General features: G+C 37.1%; 1 protein-coding gene across 4 annotated transcripts in view; it reads left to right on the forward strand.

Annotated features, from left to right (window-relative positions):
- Positions 1-26268, forward strand: part of Syt16 (synaptotagmin 16) — a 255172-nt gene that overhangs the window by 189456 nt on the left and 39448 nt on the right. For 3 of the 4 annotated variants that reach the window (XM_048798461.1, XM_048798462.1, XM_048798460.1), the window contains exon 3: positions 24927-25139. The exons of the other annotated variant lie outside the window; for it this stretch is intronic. In XM_048798461.1, coding sequence (XP_048654418.1) covers positions 24927-25139 — 213 coding nt within the window. The remainder of the gene's footprint in view (positions 1-24926; positions 25140-26268) is intronic. 4 annotated transcript variants of the gene reach the window in all.

Consider the following 26268-nt stretch of genomic DNA (forward strand, 5'->3'; position numbering starts at 1 on the left):
ATTTATAATAGTAGGGTTCATTTTGACATGATCATACATGCACGGAATATAATTTCTTCCATTTTGGCCCCCAGTTCTTCCTCTTTCCCTCCCCTCCTACCTTCCCTTTTTCCACTTTCTCTACTCACTGGTCTTCCTTCTATTTATTTATTGGTTTTAACTGTGTGTGTGTGTGTGTGTGTGTGTGTGTATGTGTTACCAGAGTTTTTACCCAGGAGCACTCTACCACCGAACTACATCCCCAGCCCTTTTTATTTTTTGGGGACAGGATCTTGCTATGTTGCCCAGGATGGTCTTGAACTTGTAATCTTCCTGCCTCAGGCTCTCAAGTTACTGGAATTACAGGCATGCACTACACTGCATTCCACTTAATTGGTGATACACACACACACACACACACACACAGAGAGAGAGAGAGAGAGAGAGAGAGAGAGAGAGAGAGAATAGCCACTGTACATAGCATTATTTGGTAAATTTCTTTCTGCAATTTCTTCCCTTTCTGTCTCTCCTTCTTCCCAATCTATCTCCTTCCTCCCAATCTGTCCCCTTCTTCTACTCCACTGATCTCTGTTCTGTTTCCATGTGACATCCCCTGTTTTCTTATTGTGTTCTAGCTTTTGCATATGACAGAAAACATTTGACCCTTGAGTTTTTGAGTCTGGCTTATTTCATTTAGTGTGATGTTCTTCAGTTCCATCCATTTTCATCTGCAAATGTCATAATTTCTTTCTTTTTTATGGCTGAGTAAAACTCATTTGTGTGTATATACCATATTTTCTTTATCCATTCATCTGTTGACTGGCATTTGGGTAGATTCAGTAACTCGACTATTGCAAATTTCACTACTCTGTACATTGATGAGCCTGTATCACTGTAATATGCTGATATCAGTTCTTTTTGATAAATACCCAGGAGTGGAGTAGTTGGGTCATATGGACGTTTCCTTCCTAGCAATACTGAGAAAGAAGGAAAATGTTGGAAGCATCACAAGATCTGATTTCTATTTATACTACAGAGCTGTAGTAACAAAAACAGCATGATATTGTCATCAAAACAGACCTGAAGACCAATAGAACAGAACAGAAGATGCAGAGACAAACTCACATAGATAACCCTCATTCGATAATCAACAAATGTGCCAAAAACATGTTGGAGAAAAGATGGCCTTTTTAACAAATGATGCTAAGAAAATTGGATAGCCATATGTAGCACAACGAAACTAGAACCCTATCTTTCACCCTGCACAAAAGTCAAAGTGAATCGAAGATCAAGGACCCAGAAACTTTGCAACTATTAGAAGAAAACAGGGTCAACACTTGAACATATTGGTGCAGGCGCTGACTTCCTTAACAACACTCTTAAGCTCAAAAAATAAAACCAGGAATCAATAAGTGGGACAGCATCAAATTAAAAAGCTTCTTCACAGCAAAGGAAACAAGAGTGTGAAGAGAGAGCCTACAGAATGGGAGAAGACCTTTGCCAGTTACTCCTCTGATATATAAAGAACAAAAAGCTTAACACAAACCCCCTAATTATCCAATCAATAAATGGGCAAAAGAACTAAACATGCACGTCTCAAAATAACAAATACAAATGGCCCACAAATATATGAAAAGATGTTCAACATTTCTAGCCATCAGGGAAATGCAAATCAAAAGTGTACTGAGATTTCGTCTCACTCCAGTTAGAATGGCAATCATCAACAATACAAATAATAATGAGTGCTGGTGAGAAGGTGGAGAAAATGTACATTGTTGGGAGTTCAAACTCCACAACTACTATGGAAAGCAATGTGGAGATTCCATTGCATCTTTTAGTCAACTTTGCCTCTCAGTGACAGGTCTCAGATCCTCTGAGAATACTACTCCCACATGAAGTGAATATCAGGAGCATGAACCTTTTGTCCCTTCAGCTTAGTTATGGTAGGAGTCTTGTTCACAAAGTCTTTTTGGTTTTTAAGTGGTTATCTCCAGACCCAAGATTCCTGTAGCTTAAATTGTATTACATATCAATAAATCTTTTAGGGAAAAGGGTTGCATGGCTTTACTAAATACCAACATGTGGTTTCAGATGTTTGTTCTAGAAATAAATTACATGTAATTAGCTTTTATCTTAAATTGATTACTACTACTGCTACTGCTACTACTACTACTACTACTAGAGATTGAACCCAAGTATGCTTTTATTTTTGAATTTTAGTTTTTGAGACAGGGTCTTGTTAAGTTGCGTAAGGCCTCGATAAGTTGCTGAGCATGGCTTTGAATTTGGGATTCTTCTGCTTCAGCCTCCTAAGCCACTGGGGTTATGGGTGTGTGTGCCACTGCACCAGCTTGAACATTATTTTTAATACAAGTGTACAGACTCTTATTTTTAGTTCCACAACCCAAAACCCAATACCAAAACTGGAATTTTTTCATAAGGTCAGGGATGACTTGAAGTGAGATGAGCCTTCACTTATCTCTCAGTGTGTATATTCATTTTAATTATTAATGTGCTTTATTACATGTTGTTGCTCTAGACTCTCCTGGAATGTTCAATAATATATGGTATGTGTACATATTTTAAAAACCCAGTATAATTAGAACCCTGAGACATCTCGTGCCGAGATGTCCAACAGTGGGCTTGGCATATTTGAGTAACTAACCCATCTGAGCTGCTTCTGATGTCTTCAGGGAGCCTGCCTTTGCTGATTTTTTTTTGTGACCCTCCAGAACCTTTCTGTGCCATAGAATAGAGCACCAATGATATTGCTTATTGGTCATCTCTAGTCAGATGAGGGAAGGGGTAGGATTCTGTTCCCCATTGTGTGTCTGACATCAGGCATGCACCTGGCACATCATGGGTGTGTAGTAAGCAGATGGACTTGTATGCGAGTGCATTTCCCTCCATTTTTTTCCCCTTTTTCTACGTTGCTTTGGGGCTTTGTCATAGCTCTACTCTGCTGTGTCTAATCTAGGTGTAGGCACAGTTTTTATAGGGCCCATCTATATGGCCAGTAGCTTCATCTTACAGGTGTCTCTGCTCAGGGAATTTTGCTGTTTGCAGAGCAGTTTACAGATTCTGACACCACCTCTGGCTTGTCAGGAGAGAGTGTGACACCAATTTTCCAGCAAATTATTTCTTTTGTCCCAGGCAATACCCTTATAAGACAAGGCAGGGATCATTATTCCCATTTATATGTGAAGAAACGAAAGCTCAGAGAAGTTACATAAAAAAAGGCTAGTCACACAGATACCAAGGGGCAGAACCAGCACTATAACTTAGGTCTTTTCATTCTAAATCCTTGGCTCTTCTCACTGCTGCTCTTCTTCAGTGAAGGAATAAATTTCTGGATGCAAAGAGGAATTTGGTGGCGGTTCAGTTAAGTCAGATAATGCTTTCAGCATGTTGACATTGCTCCATCTTGGGGTTGTAAAGGCCTAAGGCAGATGCTGCCTCAAGAAACCCATAGTACTGTAGGGATGAGGTGTGGGAGGCTTGGTCAATGTGAACAAAATGTTGTGGAATCAGGGAACAGTTAGGATATTTAGGGCCATGTATTCTTACAGAATCGTAACATTTTCTAAGTTGAGAGAGTCCCAGAAGATTAGCTTACTCACGTTAGGTATACTATGTGTGTTTTGGGTTACAGGGAACACCATGGGCTATGTGTGAGGGGAAAAGGATGTGTCATCTCATTGGGGAAATAAAATATTAAGTGAATAAAATGTTAATAAAGGTTAAAGTAAATATCAACATAGAACATACCACAAAGCCGTGCATATTATATACTAAATGAATTTCAATGTGCAAAAAAATGCACAGCATTTATCATAGGAGTTCAGAGTAGAGAGTTATACAAATATCCTTGGCCAGCATTTCACAATTATATGTTGACATAAACCAATCTAGAATTAAGATCCCTTAGCTCTAACCTATGATGCTCTTGGAACTTTACTATTATAACGGAATCCATCTGGTTGCAAACAACAGAAACCAATTACATATGCGCACATACACACATGCATTCACTAGAGTTTGTTGGCTTACATGATAAGAAATCCTGGGGTTGCTGGAGGTGAGGAAGATGAGCTCCGGTTCAATTTTATTTTTAAATCTGTTCTAATTAGTTATACATGACAGTAGAAGGCATTTTGACACACTGTACTCAAGTGGAGCACAACTTCCTCTGGCTGAACAGGGTGCAGAGTCATACCAGTAATCATGTAATCATACATGCATATAGGGTAATAATGTCCATCTTATTCCACATCCTTCCCATCCCCACACCTCCTCCCCTCACTCCCCTCTGCACAATCCAAAGTTCCTTCATTCCCCATCCCGCCACAGCACAACTATGGATTATCATCAACTTATAAGAGAAAACATTTGGCCTTTGGTTTTTTGGGTTTGGCTTATTTTCCTTATCATGATATTCTCCAGCTTCATCCATTTACCTGCAAATGCCATAATTTCATTCCTCTTTAAGGCTGAGTAATATTCCGTTGTTATTGATGATGCTTTCTCTGTGTGGCTTTTCTCATAGGCAGTCTTTCCCCAGTTAATAATAGATATGAGTTTATGTTTTGCAGCCTTATCAAACCTAGTTGTAGGAGTCGGGGCACTCTCAATATTTCCAGCAGAGTCACAAGGATAGCTCTCATTTGCCCACCTTAAAATGAAGGGATGTGGGATCAGTTTCACCTAAACCTGTTGGAATGAGATTTGGCAAAAAGTGTTTTCCGGAAAGAAAACGTGAATGTTGTTCCTAAAAGCGAGAGAAAGATGCCACAAAGCCAAAATTAACATGCCTGCTATAACACCCACATAAAACGTGGGACTTTAAAAAAAAGTTATTTAAACATGAGAGCCTAAGTCTTTCCGCATTTCTTTCTGTCTTTCTCTACCCCCATTTGATTAGGAGTTCTTCATTGCTTTGTGTAGATCCAGATTTATAGCTGGTATTTTTCTTCTGCTTGCAAGACTTGATTTTACATCTCTTGTTTTGTAGGTTTGCCAGTGATGAATTCTTTCTGAGAAGTCTTTGTGTTGCCTTCATTTTTGAAAGATATTTTCTCTGGGTATAGAATTCTGTCAACTTTTTTTCCCCCAACACTTAAAAAATATTGCTACTCTGTGAGATCTCACCATGAGAAATTTGCTGTCAGGCTTTTCAGTGTTTCTCTCTGCATTCCCTTCTGGCTACTGGGGAAAAAAAACAGACTTTTTTAGAGCTGTGTTAGGTCTACAGAAATAATGCATAGAGTACCAAGAATTTTCATGTGTTCTATGCCCTCCTGCCTCATTTCTCCTTTTATGAATGTCTTGGATTGGTGTTACAGTGTATTGATTACAATTGATGAACAGGTGTTGATGCATTATTATGAACTTGTCCATAGTTAACATTTGCATTTATTCTTTGTAGTGTTTGTTGCTGGCTATTTTTAACTGTTGAATTTTTAAAATTAATGTATTAATTGTACACATTAGTGAGGGTCACTGTGATATTTCAGTACATGCATACAGTATGGACTGATCAAGCCTGCCTTTATCCATTCCTTACCCTCTCTTCCCAACTTCTTGTAATTGCTATTCTGCATTCAGATCAATTTTTCCTTTTTAAAACTTTTACATGAGAGAGAACATAGACTTAAACTTGCACACACACAGGGAACTGTGGGTATGGATTAACATAATTTTTTTTCAGTTCTATGCATTTTCCTGCAAATGACAGGATTTTATTCTTCTTTGTGGCAGAATAATATTCCATTGTGTGTGTGTGTGTGTGTGTGTGTGTGTGTGTGTGTGTATGTGAGATATAACATTAAAAAAATCTATTCATTTGGTGATGGACACTTAGGCTGATTCCACATCTTGTGAATAGTACCACAAAAAACATAGGCATGCAAGTATCCCTGTGGTATACTGACTTCATTTTCTTTTGGATATATACTAAGAAGGGGGACAGCTGGATCACATGATAGTTCTATCGTTAGTCCTTTGGAGAAACTCCACCCAGTTTTCCATAACGATTGCACTAATTTACATTCCCACCAACAGTATATGAGAGTTCCTTTTTCTCCAAATGCTCTGCAGAATTTTGTAAATTTTTTTTTTATAATAGCCATTCTAACTGGGTATTTATCTATTAAGGAGGTTAATGATATCTCATTGTAGTTTTGATTTACATTTTCCTGATTACTAATGATATTTAACATTTTAAAATATATTTGTTGGTCAGTTGTATTTCTTTGTTTTTTTTTTTCTTTTTTCTTTCTTTTGAGAACTATCTATTCAGATCATTTATCCATTTTTAAATTGGATCACTTATTTCTTTGTTGTTGTGATTTTTGTTTCTCATATATTCTGGATTTTAAGGAATTTGTTATGTAGTTTGGAATAGTTTTCATCCTTTTTCTTGGGCTTATGCTATATTGAACTTCTCAAGGAGGTGGGTTTATAATTTTCATCAAATATAGAAAATTTGGGTTGTTCCTTAAGATTTTTTTTCCTGTTCCTGCCTCTTCCAGAGTTTCCTCACATGTGTGTTGTGTTGCCTGACATTGTCCCACTGTTCACTGCTGCCCTATTCATGTTTTTAAGTGTCTTTTCTTTATGTTTTGGATGGTTTTTATTTTACTATGTTTTTAGGCCTTCTAGTCTTTTCTTCCTGTGTTACCCAAATCTGCCACTAATCCTGTTGTATTTTGCACTGTCTAGTATAGCTTTCATTTCTGTATGTTTCATTTGAATCTTTCATCTCTCAACTTGATCTTTCTAGACACCCAAACTCATTTCAAATTAGGGAGACCACCCATTTTACCTAGGGTCCTCTTCGCTGAGCTGTGACCTGGAAATTTTCTGCAGGTAGTCAGCTTGTACAATCTCAGGGTTTATTTCTCATGTCTCAGGAATCCTTTTTTTGCTGTTGTTGTTGTTGTTGACTAATGTTCAGTATCTTGAGAGCCATTGTTTATGCTCAAGGTTTTACTTGTGACATGTAGAAGGGTCAGTTTGGTATTTGTTATTACATCATGATCAAAGGCTTACGTGCCTTTGATGAACTAAATTTTAAAGACATACAGGTTTCTTTTGGATTTTTTTTTCAAAGAAAGTTCTATTTTTGAAATTTTATTTCCTGCTTTTCAATTCAAGCACTCCATTTATTTTTCTTATGGCACTTTAAAAATCTTCAGTATAGCATCAAAAGGAAGAGATGAGAGCAAGTATTCTCTTGAATTGTCTCTTGAAGGTCTGTGCTTGAGTGAGATGCTTAGTAGATTGTCTTCTTCAGGTTGAGAAAGTTTCCTTACAATCCTGGTTTGTTAAAAAATTTTTTTTTTTAAATCAGAAACAAGTATTAAAATTATTTAAAAAGGATTTTCTATATCTACTGAAATGATTAGTCTTTTTATCTATAAGGAGGTTAATTGCATTTAAGGGACTTTCCTGATTTTCAAAAACTTATTTGCCGGCCTGCTATAAGCTTTTAGTCTTGGTATTTTTATTTTAATACATTATACATTTAGTTTGCTGATGTTTAGTTTAGGATATTTGCATGTGGGATCATAAGAGAAATTGATTTGCTGTTTAGACTACCTTTCTTAACTTTATACCATTCTGTAAAATTATGTAAAAGTTACCCACTTAAAACAGTTAGGTATTCTAGAAAAAAGATAGTTAGGTATTTTTTGAAGGTTGAAAAAATCAGCTAAAACTATTTTTATGTGATGAATCTATTTTGGAATTTTTCCCCCTAAATTTTATTTGTAGTGGTTATTGGTATATATGTTTTCTATTTTTTTCTTCAACTTATTTAAGCTGATTATTTTCTCTTATGATTTTAAATGTCCACTATATCTGTAGTTGTCTCAATCACAGCAGTAATCTATCTTTGAAAGATGCAGTTTTTATCTTCTCTATTTTTAATGTTTTCTTGTTTCCTTTACATTTTCTTGTGTCCTTTACATTTCTTCTTGATATTTTGCTTTGGTTTTAACCTTTAGTCAATAACATCTTTAACAGACCATTTGTCATAAGGATTTTTCAATCTTCATCTTCATCTTGCTTCCTAATATATGCATTAAATTAATTCACTAATTTCCCTGTTTTCTTCCTTTCTTTGAGGTACTGGGTTTCAGATCCAGGGCCTCAGGTATGCTAGGCAAGTGCTCTACCACTGAGTCACATTCCCGAATTCCCCTTAACTATTCTTAATTTTATCTCATAAGTATATATGTGATATATTTATTCATTATTTTTCAGTTATAGATATTTTATCTTTCCAATTATGATTTCTTCTTTGACTCATCATCTATTTAAAAATGTGGTTTCTGGTTTCCAAAAGCATTTTGGTAATTTTTAGAGTCTTATTTCTAACAGCATAGAAATTAGAATGTGATTTTCCTGTATTTTTGAAGCTTCCTCTGTGGTCTAATAAGTGGCTAATTTTTGTCAGTCTTCTACATGTGCTTGAAATTACTGGGTATTCTTGTATTGTCTTCCATCCCTCATCACTCTATTTTGATCCTTCTTGCATATTATCTTCTGTGTTTTTATGGGCTGTTATGGACTGGATGCTAAATCTCTCCAATATTCATATTTTGACACCCTAATTCTGATGGCTTAGTGTTTCAGTGGGGCTTTGGGAGCAAATCAAATCATGGAGGTGGAGTCCTCATGAATGGTATTAGCATCTTTATAAGAAGAGGCCAGATAGCTAGATAGCTATCTTCCTGCCATGTGAGCATGAAATGAAAAATGAACAGTCTATACTGGGCTTCACCAGAACTTGACCATTCTGACACTCTCAGAATCCCAGCCTCCAGAACTATAAAAAATAAATTTCTGATGCTCATAAGTCATGATACTTTGGTACATAACAGCATGAACTAAGGCAGAGATTGATTCAGAGAAGAGTGTGTGTGTATGTGTGTGTGTTTGTGTGTGTGTGTGTGTGTGTGTGTTGCTGCTATAAAAAAAATCTAACAATGTGAAAACAATATGGACCTGGGTAATGGGTGGAGGATGGGAGAATTTTGAAGTGCATGCTAGAAGTCAAGATGATCATAAAGAAACTTTTATAATTGTTTCTGGTAAGGTCTCAGAAAGAAAATAGGAGGACTTCTACCTTTTTAAAGAATACGTAAGTAACCATGTATAGATGTTTGTAGAAATGTAGACAGTAAAGTCCATTCTGATGAAGTCTCAGAAGAAAATGAAGAAGATATTGTTTGACTGGAGAAAAGGTGATCCTTATGATAACAAGGAACTTGGCTTCATTGTGTTCATATGCTTGTGTTTTGTGGACAATATAACTTGTGAACAATGTAATTGGTTATTGCACTGAGGAGATATCTAAGCAAGGTGTTGAAGGAAAGGCTTGGTTCCTCTTGGCTGCTTATAGTAAAATGAGAGGTAATGATCCAATGATGTAATTAAGCAAATGGAAACTAGAACTTAAAGATTCAGAAGTACTTCAGCCTAACCGTATTGTAAAAGTTGATAAGGATATTCAGAAGAGAACACTAAGGATGTGAACAAATGAACCTTTGATAAAGAGATTATTATAGTCGTGAATTCTGGATTTAGTCACCCAAGCAGGAAAACAGTCAGTGTGAACTGAAGGGGGAAAGGAGATGAAAAGGTTGTTGGACTTCTTGGATTTTGCAGAATGGAACTATACTGCCAGCCAAAGAAGATTATTTCTTGAGTCCTGAGATCTCATGGAATTTCCCTTGCAAGGTTGTAGACTTGCCGGGGACCTCATCCAATCAACTGAAGTCTGGATAGGAAAAAAAACAAAACAACAACAACAACATAAAAACCAACCAACCAACCAACAAAAACCAAAAAAAAAAAAAAAAAGACCAGTAAGAGTAAACTTCACTTATCTGACTTCTTGAGCTGAACATCAGTGGCTTTCCTGGTTCTGGGGTCTTTGGACTTTGTCTGAAACTATGCCAATGGCTCTCCTAGGTCTACTCAAGATCTTGGGATTTCTCAGCTTTCATAACTGCATAAGCTAGTTCTTTATGGTAAATCCTTGTATACATATCCATGGTTTTTTAATCTAAGGACTCAACCAAACACAGACTGAAAATACTTCAAACAAAATTTTAGAAAGTTCCAAAATGAAAAACTTGAATTTTCAACTTTCTGAGCACTATGCTGAATCCACACAAAAGAAGGGCTGTGTAGGCACACCTTGCTGAGCCTCCTGTCATTTCACAGATACTCATTCTCTCTCCCATGCTCTTTGTTGTGTACTGTTTGCCACACATTTCATTTTGGTACTGTGTAGTGAGACCTTTGATAGTTGTACAGTCTGAATATGTATGGATTTTTTCGTGCCACTGTTCCCTAAACCATGCAGTATAACAACAATATTTTTTAGCATTTGCATTGCATTAGATATTATAAGTAATCAAGGGACAATTTAAAGTATGTGGGAGGGTTTATGTAGGTTGCATGCAAATATTATACAACTTTATATAAGGAATTTGAGCATCTGTGGATTTTGGTATTCAAGGGATCCTGGAATCAATCCCCTGCAGATATTGAGAGACAACTATGTCCTGTTTGTTCTGTTTCTCTGAGAATCCTGACGAATACAGTATTGTACTGATTTTAAATTCCTTTTGTCCATTCATTAATGAAGCTTTACTTTATTCCTAATAGTATAATAGACAGTAAGGGTACAGACTAGAGAAGAATGAGTTAAAGTTATAAATTTCTTGAAGATGTTAGGGGTTCACAACTGCATAGACTTATGTAGGAAAGTAATAGAAGATATATTCTGTATAATTGTTATAAACATTGTTGGACAGGAATGTTTCAATACCCAGGGAAAATTTCCAATTCAGTGGTACCAGACTTGTTTGGGTGATTGAATGCCTGAAAATCAAGGTGCTTTTTGTGGGACCCAAAGAAATTTTAATGTCTTTCTTCTCATCATGAATCAAGAACCATTTTACCAGTGGAAAATATAGCTAGATTATAGAAGCTATATAACAGTCACATCCATGAATATGCATGTCCATGACAAACAAGCTCAGGATAAAAGTATGATTAGCTGTTTCCTTAAGTTTCTTCCTTAATATTCATTTGTTTAATTACCCACTTGTGCTTATCAGCATGTGTGCTAGTAGACATCTGAGTCATAGAAGATTTATGGGGAAAACTGAACATTTAGAAAACCTTTTCCATTACTTTTTTCTGCAAATGAAGAAAAGTTATTCATTATCAGATTTTATCAGAGGCAGTCACTATTCTGGTTTGTGCACACCAGCACTGAATATCTCATCTATGGATTACATGACTTGTTTGGGAACATAGCTTTTAATTTTCCTCTGGGAAAAAAACCTGTTACTTAGCTAAGTGAGTATTTTCAGTTTATTTTTTCAGTTTCTGTGATATATTTGGATATATTTGCTGTAGAGTTGGTGTTGGGGAGACTTTGCAACTGCTTTATAGAAGTTATCTCTGGAGCTTGACTTGTCTCTATTGCCAGACAAAATAATAACTTGGGAATTTTCCTTGATTTGCAGCATTCGAGGAGGATGAGTGAATGAACCAAACAGCTAGGAAGTTAGAAGCTCACAGCACTTGTGAATCACAGGCGCTGTTCATTCTTTCTTAGCCTTGGTTACACATCCCAAGCCCCTCATTTTAGTATCTATGGCAGGAGGACTTTCAAAAATCTTCCTAATCACAGCATTTGTTATTTTAAATGTCATCTCACTACCAGGTGCAGTGGCATTCAGCTATAATCGCAGCAACTTGAAAGGCTGAGGCAAGGAAGATCACAAGTTTGAGGCCAGCCTCAGCAATTTAGTGAGATCCTAAGCAACTTAGACCCTGTCTCAAAACAAATAAAATTAAATAAATAAATAAAAAATAAAAAGGACTGGGCAGGTGGCTCAGTGGTAAAGCATCCCTGGTTTCAATTCCCAGAACTACCCCAAACTGTCGACTCATGTTTGCTTGTAAGGATTCATTGGAATGTTAGAGAAAGAAAGGGCAAGAACAACCTTTCTGGTTTTGTTTTCTCTGCATGTTCAGGATTTTAATTATCAGATCATCCCAGTTCTCAACAGAGTAAACTACAGTCTTGGTCATTAATTTTTATGTAAATGCCACCATAATAGAAAAACAACACAACACTTGGGTCCTATAAAGAAATTTCCCTGTTGGAGGTATACAAATTAGGAAGTGAAGTTTACATGGTTCAGGGAGGTTGACAGTTCATCATTTGCTCTTGTGCAGGTGAGACATGTTGCAGTGATGAAACCACATAATTGTCAAAGCCAAATGTTCAGAAAACATTAGTACTTGGTGAGTCCTGGTGGTGAGAAGCAAGGGCCCAGTGTGTCCCTGTGCAGATACAGATTTGTTCCATTATCTGTGGTTTAGGTCTGTATGACACCCACAGTCAGAACCAACTCCTCTACCCTTTAATACTTTCCTGATGCTTCTTCTCTTATCTTAGATGAGTCTGGCCTGATGGGGAAGAGAAATAACCTTCAAAGAGGCTAGAGGAGCCCTGGATATAGGGTTCTCCACCCTTAGGTGAAGAACCAGCAACACAAATTCTTGCAAGGACAACTTGGGGCTCATAAATAGGCAAACATATTTTCTTATGGTGGACTGACTATGGCATCAGGAGGGCCCAGCTTGTGGCAGCACCCTGTATTCAGGGTTAGGTTTGACTTGAATTGGTGCCTGGTTCAGGAACTAGAGTCCACTGACTGAAGACATGCAGTGGGGTCATGTGAGAGCCAAACTGGGCTGGGTTTCAGGGCTAATTTAGGAATTCAGAGTATAAATTGCACACCCAGAAGAACTTTCCAAGGATGCTGATGGAGAATTTCCATCAGGTGGGTCTTTAGGCCCTCAGACTTCTAGGTTTAGAGCAGGAAGACAAGTTCTGCACCTCATTGACATATGGATTTGCGCCTTCTTGGCTCCACAAAAATGGCTCAATGCTGGGAAGATCTGAGACAGTAAGGGGAGGTCCTCAGTGTCTTGTAGTGGGTGAGAGATAGGGCTGCTTTGGAAGCTAACTTTACTTCACTCTATTTTAAAAATTTTTTATTAAGGCCCACTTGAAATGTGATGAATAGCATATATTAACCTGTACAGTTTCATGGATTTTGACATACTTAAACAACTGTCACAATCATGAAACCAAACATTTGTATCACTCCAACAATTTTTCTCATACCTCTTTGTAATCCATCTTTCTCTCTAGTCTTACTCCAGGCAACTCCTGATTTGTTTTATTTTTTTGTCACTATGTGTTATTTTTAATTTTCTAGGATAACATGTAAATACAGTCATACAATGTGTACTCTTGATTTTGGATTTTTTTTTCTACCACTCAGCTTAATGCTTTTGAGCTTCATCCATGTTGTTGAAGCTATAAATAGTACATTTTTTTTTCATTCTGAGTAGTACTCATTGTGCTGATATACTATGATTTATTTTTATGTTTGCCTGTTGCTGGCCTCTTGGGTTTCTTCCAGATTTGGAGTCTTGCAGTATTCGGTCTCATTTCTTTGCTAAGATTTTCCTTCTGTCTATTCATTTTGATAATTTTGCCTTTGATTCTTTGAGCATATAATAGAGGCTTTAAATATTTTGTCTTCTACATTCAACATCTGACTCATGCTGGGGATAGTTCAATTAATTGATTTTTTTTCTGTTTGTGTACATTTTTATCATCTCCTTGTGTGTCTAGAAATTTCTGACTGTACACTGGACATTATGGATGAAATGCAGAGTTATTGGAATCTTTCATCTTCCTCTTGAGAGTGTTGCTTTTTGTTCTAGCATACACTTTATTGCTGCTTCTATGAACATTCGAGTAGACTTGTGTTTTTGTTCCCCTGGGGAGAATATCTAGGAGAAGGGTGGCTTTGTCTTATAGTCAAATGTATGTTTAAATTTCTAAGGAACTTCCAAATAGTTTTTGAAAGTAGTTTTATCATTTTATATTCCTATCAGGAGTACCTAAGGGCTCCAGGTGCTTTACTTCCTTGCCTTTGATATGTGTGTACGTGTTTTCCCTTTGTGGAAGGCTTTGCCTTTTTCATTTCTTAGTGCCATTCAAAAGAGCAAAAGTTTTTAATTTTGATGAACTCCAACTTATAAATTGTTTTCTGTTGTGTTTCATACTTTTATATATCCTGAGGTTGCAAAAATTAGTTTTGCATTTTTCCTTAGGAGTTTTATGGTTTAAAGACTTAACGTAAGTTTATGATTAATTTATATATGTGTACGTGTGTGTGTATGTGTGTGTATGTGTGTGTGTGTGAGTGTGTGTGTGTGTGTGTGTGTGAGAGAGAGAGAGAGAGAGAGAGAGAAGGGAAAAGAATAGAAGAGTTGGTACTCCTTTTTTCCCACTGTAGGCATATATACACTTAAACATTGTTTGAAAATACTTTTATTTCTCTCATTGGATTACTTTGGCACCATTGTAAAAATCATTGCCCATACTCATATGGGGCCATTTATGGACTCTATTCTGTTCCATCAATTTATGAGTCTATCTTTTTGTCAATATGGTCTTGATTTAAGGTAGCTATGTCATCAGTCTTAAAATCAGGTAGATTATCCTTCGTACTTTGTTCTTTTTTTTTCTTTACTTTTTTTAGAGAGAGAGAGAGAGAGAGAGAGAGAGAGAGAGAGAGAGAGAGAGAGTTTTTTTAATATTTATTTATTTATTTTTTACGTTCTCGGCGGACACAACATCTTTGTTTGTATGTGGTGCTGAGGATCGAACCCGGGCCGCACACATGCCAGGCGAGCGCGCTACCGCTTGAGCCACATCCCCAGCCCCATACTTTGTTCTTAAAATGATTCTGACTATTCTACTTTCTTTACATTTTCTTATACATTTTGGAGTGTACTTGTCAAATATGACAAAAAAGAGCTGTCTGGATTTTAGTGTGGATTGTGTTAAATTGATAGACTAATTTGGGGAAATTAGCATCTTAACAATATTGAATTTTCTGTTTTCTTTTGGTAATATTTTATTGCTTTTAATGTGAGGATCTTGAATACTCTTTGTTAAATCCATTTCAAAGTATGAATGCATTTTGATACCATTCTAAACATAGTTTTTAAGTTTTTCATTTTCAAAATGTTACTAGAATACATAAATTGAATTGATTTTTATATAACTATTTTTCTAAGTTCACGAAGTAGTTCCAACATTTGATATTAGCTGTAAGGTTTTCATAGATCCCTATCCCACTTTTTTATTTCAGATTGAGGAATATACCTAGTATGCTATTTTTTATTGTTTTGTTTTTACCATAAATTTGCATCAAATTCTTTGAGCAATGTTTTTCTACATGTGTTGAGATTATTATTTGGTTTTCTCTTTAATTGTATTAATTTGGCATATTGTATCAATTGATTTTAGTATCTTAAAATAACCATGCATTTCTAGGATAAACCTCATATCATCATAACATATGGTTCTCTAAGTGCATTACTGGATTACATTTCTTCATATTTTGCCAAGAAGTTTTTGTAAGCATGATCATAAGGAATGTTGGTATATAATTTTCTACACTTGTGATGTCTTTGTCAAAAGCTGTTTGTATTAATATGCTGACCTCATAAAATGCATTGTCTTGCTCTACTTTCTGCAAGAGTTGTATACAGATTGGTATTGTTTGACATTTATAGAATGCTGTATCCAACAAATGCAGAACCCTCTTTTCAAGTGCATATCAATGTGATTGACTATATGTTGGCTTATAACACAATCTATATATTTATTGATTATTTTAGTTGCTAAGCTATGGAGAAGAACTGTTAAAAATCCTACCTTTTACTTTGAATTCTATTTCTCCTTTCAGTTGATTACTTTTTTCTTCATTTTTTTCGAAGCCCTGTTAATAGGTGCATGTACCTGTTTTGTGTCTTCTTGATGAACTTCTCAGTTTATTGTTGTAAAACATATTTCTTTAATTCTCATAATACCCCTTATCTTGAAGTCTGCTTTGTTCAATATTAATGTAATGTCACTAACTTCCGTATGCCTATAGTTCACCTAACTTATATTTTTAATCCTTTCTCTTTTGGAGAATCGATTTTATTGGTTAGGATGGATCTGTTTCCCTTTTACTCCTAGTTTTACTTTTAAGATTGACCCTCTAGAGCTGTGATGGAAAGGCTGGGGTGTTCACCAAGCCTCGCCCCTTTAATTTGTTCATATTCAAACTCCAAGTCTTGTCTCCTTTAAGGCAGGCAACAAGCAGCTGACATGCCTGCTCACCTTTTTCAGCCTTTCAGATTTGCTTTTCCTGAGTTTCTTGGAGTCTCACCTTTGCATTCATAGTTCAGGTTTCAGTCAGGGTTAAGCTAAGTTCATATGCAGATTTGGGTGTTCCTTCTCCATGGCTCCTTCTTTTCTGGGCTTTGCTCCTTAATTTCCAGCTGCTCTGTGCCTTGAACTCTGTCCCCTGATACCTCAACTCAATAAGGCTTCTGAGTTCTCCCTGAGCTCTCTTCTCTGTGTGTCCCAGACATAGGAATACTTTGAGTAGGAAAGTCATATAGCCATGTGCTTACTCAGTAGATATGCTTTCTTTCAAAAATTAAATCCATCCAGTTTTTGTGTGCTTTTACTCACTTTGTATGCCTTCACACCATTCACATAAACATGTTTTTGTTGTGAATTTGTAATTTTTATTTGTGGGAAGGTCAGTTTGAACTAATCCGGTATAGTCAGAATAGAAATTCTCAATACCGTAACTTACTTGGTATAGTGCTTTCTATATTACTAATTTTAGTGATAGAGTTTCTATACGACTCACTCATATTTAATTACTGCAGGTGCCATTTCTTTGTTCATTTATGAAATGGAGTTATCAAAACATCTCACATAAGGTTCAGGGTGACACAAACAGTGTGCACAGAACTAGCTGCTGATCCTTCCTCTGCCACTAGTGACCTAACTGACTATTGGAAAAATCTCTTAGATAATTTCAGTCTTAATATGTAGTCTGTAGCAGGAGAGAGTAGATTATGTATTATGTTTTTTTCAAACTTCTTTAAAATGTCAGACTCCAACTTTTTCCCCAGCAAAATTAAAAAAATAAACCATATTAAAGCAAAATATCCATGATTGCAAAAGGTGCCGAACTGAACCTGTTCGGGGTGCATCAGTCTGCATCCCTAACTTCTGTAGTGAGCATCCTTGAAGTTCATTCTGGGGACCCTTGGCCTCCACAGAGCATAGTCTGAAAAACAAATCAAGATTAGATGATTCATAAGAATCCTTTGTCAACCTGCTCTGGTCTAAGAATGGCTGAAATGTACTTTTAGAAAAGTGGCCATTTTTCAGGGATCTCTAAGAGGCAATTTCACCTCTGACCTCCCTTTTGCTTTTTCACTTGAACCAGCTTCTTGTCCTTGTTTCTTTCCCATTCAGCCATGGTGGGAAGATATTGGCCATTGGATATTTGAGAAATCTGATATTGGAGGAATTTCCTGCAATTGTAGTTAGAAGTGGCACGCAGGTCCTGCATCACTGAGCACAGCCCAGCCCTGCTGGCCGCCACTCTCAGTCTATAAGACCTGAGCAATCCTTGCTTCCACCTGATTGCACTTGTGTGGGCGGGAAGGAATTAATAAGCTTGGAGCTGCAGTGATTATGTATAAATTCTTGCTCCATCTGTAAAATAGCAGCAGAATGGCAGAAGAAACAAGGGCTGGGACAGTAGAATATTAAGTGGATAGTATGGTTGTATTTCTCACCCTACCTCACAGTCCTGTGCCCAAACCTGGTGGAATGCTCTGTAGGAGTTAGCAGCACTGTCTGGAAATAGGCAGTGCCCACCTGCTCATTTTATTGCTTCTTTTAAGGTAAAAGTGGGGGAAGGAATCCAACTGGTCGTGCAGAGTGCACAACAACAATATTTTTTTTTGAGAATATTATATGTCAAGCAGGTGCTAAGTGCCTGTACCTAGTTTATCTCACTTAGTCCTCTCAAAACTGTTAAGAGGTAAGGAATGTAGAAATTAGGATGCTGAAGTTGATAAAGTAAAGGAGGGGCTGGGGATGTGGCTCAAGCGGTAGCGCACTCGCCTGCCATGCGTGCGGCCCGGGTTCGATCCTCAGCACCACGTACAAACAAAGATGTTGTATCTGCCGAGAACTGAAAAATAAATATTAAAAAAAAATTCTCTCTCTCTCTCTCTCTCTCTCTCTCTCCTCTTTCTTTAAAAAAAAAAAAAAAGATAAAGTAAAGGAACTTGCTTTGGTCCCAGACTACCAAGGAGAAGATTCCAGGGTCACATTCTAGCAGCTGGACTCCACATTCTACCCTCTAATCACTCTAGACTTGACTGGTGCCGCATCCAAAATACAGTTGCTGTTGTACTAGGTCCTTCCTTCTTGTCTCTTACACATGGAAGATGAAGGTAGAATTTCCTCTGCTGCTTCATAAACTAGAAAATAATTCATGCAAATTAGAGAGAGGGACCTTCTCTTTCCATTGCAGTGAGGACTTAGTACTGGTGGATCATTGTCAAATTGCTCTCCACCTGTCAATTCATGAGTTACTTGCCCTGCAAGAAGCTCACAGTAGCACCTTGATAGCATGTGAATAAAGGGATGAAACTAGGTGGCCATGTATTGAAATGAATGCAGAAGTCTGACTTCTCTTTAATGGTAGATGTTTAGATGATACCTAAGATTTGTCTGAATTCTGTGATTGAGTGAAATGAACGTTTCAACTTCCCAACATATTCACTTCCATGACAATTGTGCAGTTTTTTTTCCTGTTCTATTAGTAAGCTAATTGCTAGAGGAGTGAAGATTTTAATAGAAACTGACACTGTACTTCCCAGGTATTTAGCTTGAAAGGAATCTGAACTTGATGTGCACATGGTACGCCAGAAAATACTATCTGATCTTGAAACAAGTGCCACAATTTAAATGAGACTTTGTAATTTTTTGAAGCTTAAGCCAAATGAAATGTAGATCAGCTATTTAGTTGTTGACACAGTTGCATTATAACAGATTCAAATAGATAAGAGCCAAAAATTGAATTTGAAAAAAAAAAAAAGACTCAAAACCATTAGGAAGAAAGGCTGGAAAATTATATGGCAACACCATCAACTTGAAACACCGGAGCTCTGGAATTGGTCTTGGCTTGGTATGACTGTGGGAAAAACACTTTTTAGGCTTTTGTTTCTCTGTGAAAATTAAGGAATAGATACTCATGAAAATTCTTTCCAACCCAACCTATGAGACTTTATTTTCTTAGTGATAAAACACAATTTATCAGTTTTGTTTATGGTTTAAGAAGTTTTGTCTTGAAGAAGCAAGGATTTTAGAGTAAGATGGCTTGGGCTGCATCCTGGTCTACAACTTATGAACTATTATGACTATAGCAAATTATTAACCTCACTGTGCCTTTGTTTTTCCATCCTTAGGATGGGTCTACTAGCAGTACTTATTTCAATGGTTTTTTGTGTGCAATAAATAAATGAACATACATTAAGTTCTACAACAATTCCTAGCACATGATAAATGCCATACAAGAGATTGCTTTTATTAACTATAATGCTGCTACTGTTGCTGCTCAGTGGCATTTGGAAGAGGTTACAGATTCCTTTTTTAGACTGGAGAATTCTCTGAGGTTCTTGGGCAGTGAGGCTTAGAATAGCACTGTATATATAATCTCATGAGGAGCAACAGGCCAGTTATCCTGCAGCCTGGCCATATACATTCACACCACATGCACTGATTGCTCTCCACTGTTCTTTTCTTCTTTGATCCATTACAAAGGAAGCAGCCTCCTAGAAGATTTCAGGGTAAGTGGCAAAGCTCCTTCTCACCTCATCAGGAAAATTAAGCTAGAGGTGGCTTGGTTTCCTGGTGTAATGAGATCTGGTGATAGGTGTAGTGGTTAAGGCTATACATTCAATGATCAAGTCCAAGCTTTGTTACTTTCCTAACTTTGTTTCCCTTATGGAAAGTACTCACCCATTCTCTCTTTCCTCTCTATACAATGGGGATAATAATAGTCCTTACTTTGTGGGTGGCCATGATGATTAAATGGGATTGTATATGCAAAGTCCCAAGAAGATACCTGGTATATACATTGAGTAATGTGTTAAGAAAGCATGAATAGAACTTCCAAGAAATATGGGATAACATGAAAAGACCAAATTTAAGATTCATTTGGATAGATGAAGGCTCAGAGATAGAAACCAAAGGAATGCCCAAACTTTTCAATGAAATAATATCAACAAACTTCCCAAAACCTAAAGAGTAAAACAGAGAATCAAATATATCCCTTGCTTTTTCATGTTTTTACAGCTTTTTCTCTTGGGCTAATGAAGTTGTTGTTAGTAATACAGATTTTCTTCCTCGCTTGTCCCAGTGTCTGTGATGATGCTTCTTCTATAGGTGCTGGGGCTCTAGGAGACAGTGGCTGAGCTACCCCTGGAATAAACCCATGTCTTTGTGTGGGTGATGGCAGGGCTGAGAGATTTGGGATTCAGCTTTGTTTTCTTGAGGGATCTATTTAATCTGTTGTTTAGTGGGACTTGAGATCCCTTTGGTTTTTGGGGGACTGGCTTATTTCACTTAGCACAATATTCTCCAGTTTCATCCATCTCCTGGTAAATGTTATAATTTCACTCTTCTTTATGGCTGAGCAATATTCCATTGTGTATATATATCACATTTTCTTTATCCATTCATCTATGTAAGGGCACCTAGGTTGGTTCCATAGTTTAGCTATTGTGAATTGAGCTGTTGTAAACATTGATGTGGCTACATCACTGTAGTATGCTGATTTTAAGTTCTTTGGATATAAACCAAGGAGTGGTATAACTGGGTCAAATGGTGGTTCCATTCCAAGTTTTATGAGGAATATCCATACTGCTTTCCATAGTGGTTGTAACAATTTGCAGTCCCACTAGCAATGTACCTTTTTTCTCCTACATTCTTGCCAACATTTATTGTTACTTGTATTCTTGATAATTGCCATTCTGACTGGATAGTTCCTTTTGACACTTAGTTTTTCAGGTCCTACCATGGTGATGGACAAAGGCAATAAAACTGAGATGAAAAAGCTAGGTTTTCATAATCGTAGACCAGATGCTTAACTCTGAATATTGATCCTATGAGGCAGAAACTTTGAAGTCAGAGAATTTGGTGCTAAAAAAGATCTGGGGAGTGATCCATAAATAAGGAAATGGGCCCAAAGAGGTTAAAGGACTTAGCCACAGAAGCTATTTAAAATGAGTATGCAGTGTGAGAGTTCTGATGATGACCTCTGGTTTTTCAGCTTAGTGAGCTCTGGAGATAGGCTACTTTGATTCAATTCTTGTTTCTACCAGTTTTTGGCAGTATGATCTTCAGCTCCTTGTGGATTCCTCTCCCCCTAAATTTTCTTACTTGAAAAATGGAAATAATAATAATATAGATTTTGTGTGGATTAAATATGTACATGGCACTTAGTCCTGGGCATATAAGATCATTCAGTAAATGTTTGTTATTATTACTATTCTTCCAAAGAACTTTAGGAATCTCAACTCTTAACCAAGGCAGAATAAATGTTTTGACCAGGCTGGTGTTTAAAAGTAGTTTCTCTCACTAAAAAATATGATGTTTTATTTCTTCTTAGTTTCTGATTTGGAAGTGTTCCTTATGACTGATCTGCAAATTAACAACCATAGTCTTCTCTGGAATCACTATGTGACTTTTAGATGCAAGGAAGGGGTTAAAATTATTCTACATTATCTATAGTTTTCTGTTCACAGTCAGCAAATACTTAACGAGCAATCTGCTGTGTGCCTGGTACAGAGATAGGGGCCTGCATGCATGGGGGAATCTTTGATGTGCCCCCTTATCTTCATGGTGTACTCAGGATGGTGGGGCAATTAGAAGTTAGATAAATAATGTCCCCATAGTGGGGAGGGATCATTTGCAATGGAGAAGAGAGAAATATTTTACAGCACATGGAAGGAGCCCTGAACTTGATTTAAGGGATTAAGGAAGGATATTCTGGAAAGAAGTCAATCTAGGCTGATATCTAGGCTGATGTGTCAAGTTATATTCTTAACCAGTCTGGATGGAAGCCCAGAGAAAAGTATCCCAGGCATAGGGGACAGCATGTTAATTGCAACGTGGGTGCTCAGGCTTGGGACAAAACTGGGTTTTCACTATTATTATTACCACCACCACCACCACTACTACTACTACTACTACTACTACTACGTATTGAACTTAGGGGCACTCGGCCACTGAGCCATATCCTCAGCCCTATTTTGTATTTTATTTAGAGACAGGATCTCAGTGAGTTGCTTAGCACCTCGCTTTTGCTGAGGCTGGCTTTAACTCATGATCATCCTATCTCAGCCTCCCCTGCCATTGGGATTACAGGCATGTGCCACAGCACCCGGCTCACCCATTTATTTAATATTTAACAAGTGTTTACTAAGCACTTACTCTGCAGCAGGTATTGTTTTATATAATGGGGAGACATCAGTTAACAAAACAGATAATAGCTTTTATTTTCAAGGAAGTACTGTTATGAGGAGAACTAGTTGAGGGAGGATGGCCAGGAAGCCTCTAGGATGGAGTGACAGTCAAGCTAAGACTGGAATGTGAAGGAGCCATCTGGGGGAGGCAGAGGGAACATCAAAGTTAAGGTAAAGGACATCTGCAAGAGGCAAGAGTGCCAGTGTAGGTGAAGTGTACAAATAATTCAAAGGGCATTTCATTAGCATGGCCAGGATCAAAAGGAAAAAATGACAAGAAAAAGAAATCTGAATACACTGTTGGTGGGGATATAGATTGGTGCAGCCACTGGGGAAAACAGTGGGCAGATTCTTAAAGAAGTTAAAACCAGAACTACCATATGACCTAACAGTCCCTCTTCTGAGAGCTTCCCAGAAGAGACAAAATTACCATCTTGTAAGGATATCTGCATTGCCATGTTCATTGAACATTATCCATGGTAGCCAAGATATGGAAACGGCCTGGGTCTATAGGTGTGTGGAATGAATAAATTAAATATATATACACAAATACATATGGCATGTATGTATATATATATGTATACACCTGTACACACACACACACACACATATGTATATACCTGTACACACACACACACACACACATACACACAGAATATTATTCAGCCTTAAAAACAAGATCCTGCCATTTGTTACAACATGAATGGATGCAGAAGACATCATGCTAAGCCAATAAGCCAGGAACAGAAAGAAAAGTATCGAAAAATCTTATATATATGTAAAAGCATTTTGAAAGCATTTTTTCATTAGCTAACATAGCTGCTTTTCTGAGAGTTGTGACAACCACCTAACCCCTATCTTCCTGGAATTAGCTAAAACTTGTCTCTGGTCACAATTGGTAGTTGTGAACTTTTTTGAAGATAGTGATAGAAAAGGTAAATTTTTCTCTACTGGAGAAAGGAAAAATTCCACCACACTGAATAAATTACCTGTAAATTTTTAAAAATCAGCAAGATTTTCATAGGCATAGCTGCAGACTAAATTTTAGGTCATCAAATGCCATGGCAACATTAATGTAGTTTTTATTGCTTGACTTTTTTTCTTTTTTGTTTTTACATCAGTGGATTTATTTCAATGATAAGAAATGAATAGATTTATTTTAATGATAAGAAATGAAAATATGAAACATGCATTCCAGAGAGGGTTAGTTTTTTTTCTTTGCTTGTTGTCTATATATTTAGTCATTTTATTATACCATAAACATGTTTTCTAAGATCAGGTTTAATTGTACACAAACATTTCCACACTAAAAAAAGTGCTTTCAAAAGTGTTGAGCAGTGGGATTATAGATCCAATTCCAAGTAAAATCTGAACCACGAGTGAGCCATATACTAGGTAGATTGTCTCATGTTTCATCTTAAGTGAGATCATTCTAGACTCAGTATATATGAAACCTTTTTTATTATATATGAAACCTTTTTTTTTAAAAAAAAAAAAGTCAAATTCAAAGAAACTGAGAATTAAACAATGGTTCCCAAGGATAGGGCGGGGCAGGGATGGGGAGATGTAGATCAAAGGATTCAAAGTAGCAGATGTGTAAGAATACACAGTCTGTAGATCTGATGTACACCACAAATACTCTAGTTAACAAAGCTGTATTAGAGATTTTTGTTAAATAAGTAGATTTTTAACTCCTCTTTCACACACAAAAAGTGTCTATGTGAGATGATATGTTAATTCACTTCAATATCACACCATTTTACTCTCTATATGTATTCTGCATCATGTGAATCTCAAATATATCCATTGAAATTTATTTCTTAAAAATTCAAAGAATTGTAATGTATCCTACTGTCATATATAACAAATTAAAATTAAAAAAAAAATCTGAAAGGGTATTTGGGTTGGGTTGTTGATGCTGAGAAAGATTTAGAACATGGATAGTATAAATGAGTTAAAATAGACACAATGATTCTCTTTTCAAAACTTAGAAGCTATTGGAAAATTTTAGTTGCAAGTATCTCTTCTCTGAAGTGGAACTTGGCTCTGTGTGTTTTAATAACTGGGATAATATGAAGAATGTATTTCCCACAACACTGCACATCAGGCAGATGCACTTGTACAGGTCCTCTTCCTAGCTGTGGATACCTGTAAGCAACAAAACCAATCAGCAGGGCTGCCCGGCTCAACCCCATGGCTCGTGATGTTGCCTACAGGTATCCCAGTGGCTTCTCCTGGGTTCTAGCCATCTCTGTTTCATCCCTTCGGATTCAATTTTCTGTTTCAGAAGTGCTTCCGATCCTTCCTATGCAGTTTGAATCTGCTTGATCCACATTAGCTGTCTACACTCTTCTCCAGGTTCCCAGACTGTTTCTCTCTTTGTTGGATCACAGAGGCCACACAGACTCATGTCTCTTGTTTGCTCCCAGTTGACAGTATTGGGGATGATGAAGAGCCATCCACATCTTCTGACAGTGATGAGGACGTGATCAAACAATTTGAGATTTCTGTGTCCCGGTCCCAGAGTTTCCGTTCAAGAGCTTCTGAGAAAGGAGAACCTAAGGAATTGGAACAGAAACCCAAGTGTGGCCGTTTGCTCCCTACCCATGAAGAAGATGGCGCCCGAGTGTCTGCCTGCAAAGGTATCCTTTGCATCTTGTTTTTCCTTTATTTAGACCGGCAATGGCCAATGATAATATTTTTGAGTCATTTAAATATTATATTCTGTGTCTAAGAATCCAGAGAGGAAAAGAAAATGAAAAGGAAGCCAAAAGAACAAGGTGATATTTCTTAGTGCTTCCCTGAGCAAAGGTGAGGCATCTTTCTGATATTCTTATGCCCAGAGCCCCACCGGGACAGGAAGTGTATTTAGTAAATATCTAGAGAGACCTTCACAGCATGCACCTTCTTGGTCTGGTCTCAGTGATTCGAGTTCTTTTCTTTCTTTCTTTTTGGGCGTGTGGTCAGTGAAACCAATGGGCACGTCATAGTACACCTTCCTCATTTTCGTACTAGACGGAGAAAATGGAGATCATAGAAATTGAGAGAAGATGAAAGAGAAGAAATTTTGATTTGGCAGTGAAGACAGGACAGGCAATGAACAAGGTGGGGGAGGGAAAGCTAGAAGTAACAAATAGAACCATGTTATTTTTCAGCAGGAAAAACTTGCTGCCTATCATGTAGTTTCACTTACTGACAAATACCGACTGACATTTCATCGCTATTCTTTTTAGTTCAAGGTAAGCTAATAAATATAGGCCTGATATGGCCAAACCACAATATGAATGGCTGCTGACCTCTGTCATTTCCTCACCATCCCTCCCCCCGCCACACCTTATTTTTTCTCTTTCTCTTCTGTTACATCAGAGCATTCCTTTTTCTCTGTGGAGAGGGCAAATGTTAGCTAATGAAAGTTAATAGCTGTTGGTTCCCTGGGAGTCGCTTGTTTAATTCTAAAGCTAATGGCTCCATTTCCCAGAAGCCCAAGTGTCTGGGTTCTGATTTACACACATGGCCAATGTTCTGAGAGTTGTGACAACCACCTAACCCCTATCTTCCTGGAATTAGCAAAAACCTGTCTCTGGTCTCAATTGGTAGTTGTGAACATTTTTTGAAGATAGTGATAGAAAAAGTAAATTTTTGTCTACTGGAGAAAGGAAAAATTCCACCACACTGAATAAATTACCTGTAAATTTTGAGGAAAATCAGCAGGATTTTCATAGGCATAGCTGCAGACCAAAGTTTAGGTCATCAAATGCCATGGAAACATTA

This window comes from Marmota marmota, unplaced genomic scaffold (assembly GCF_001458135.2).
Source record: "Marmota marmota marmota unplaced genomic scaffold, marMar, whole genome shotgun sequence".
Classification (NCBI taxonomy): Eukaryota; Metazoa; Chordata; class Mammalia; order Rodentia; family Sciuridae; genus Marmota; species Marmota marmota.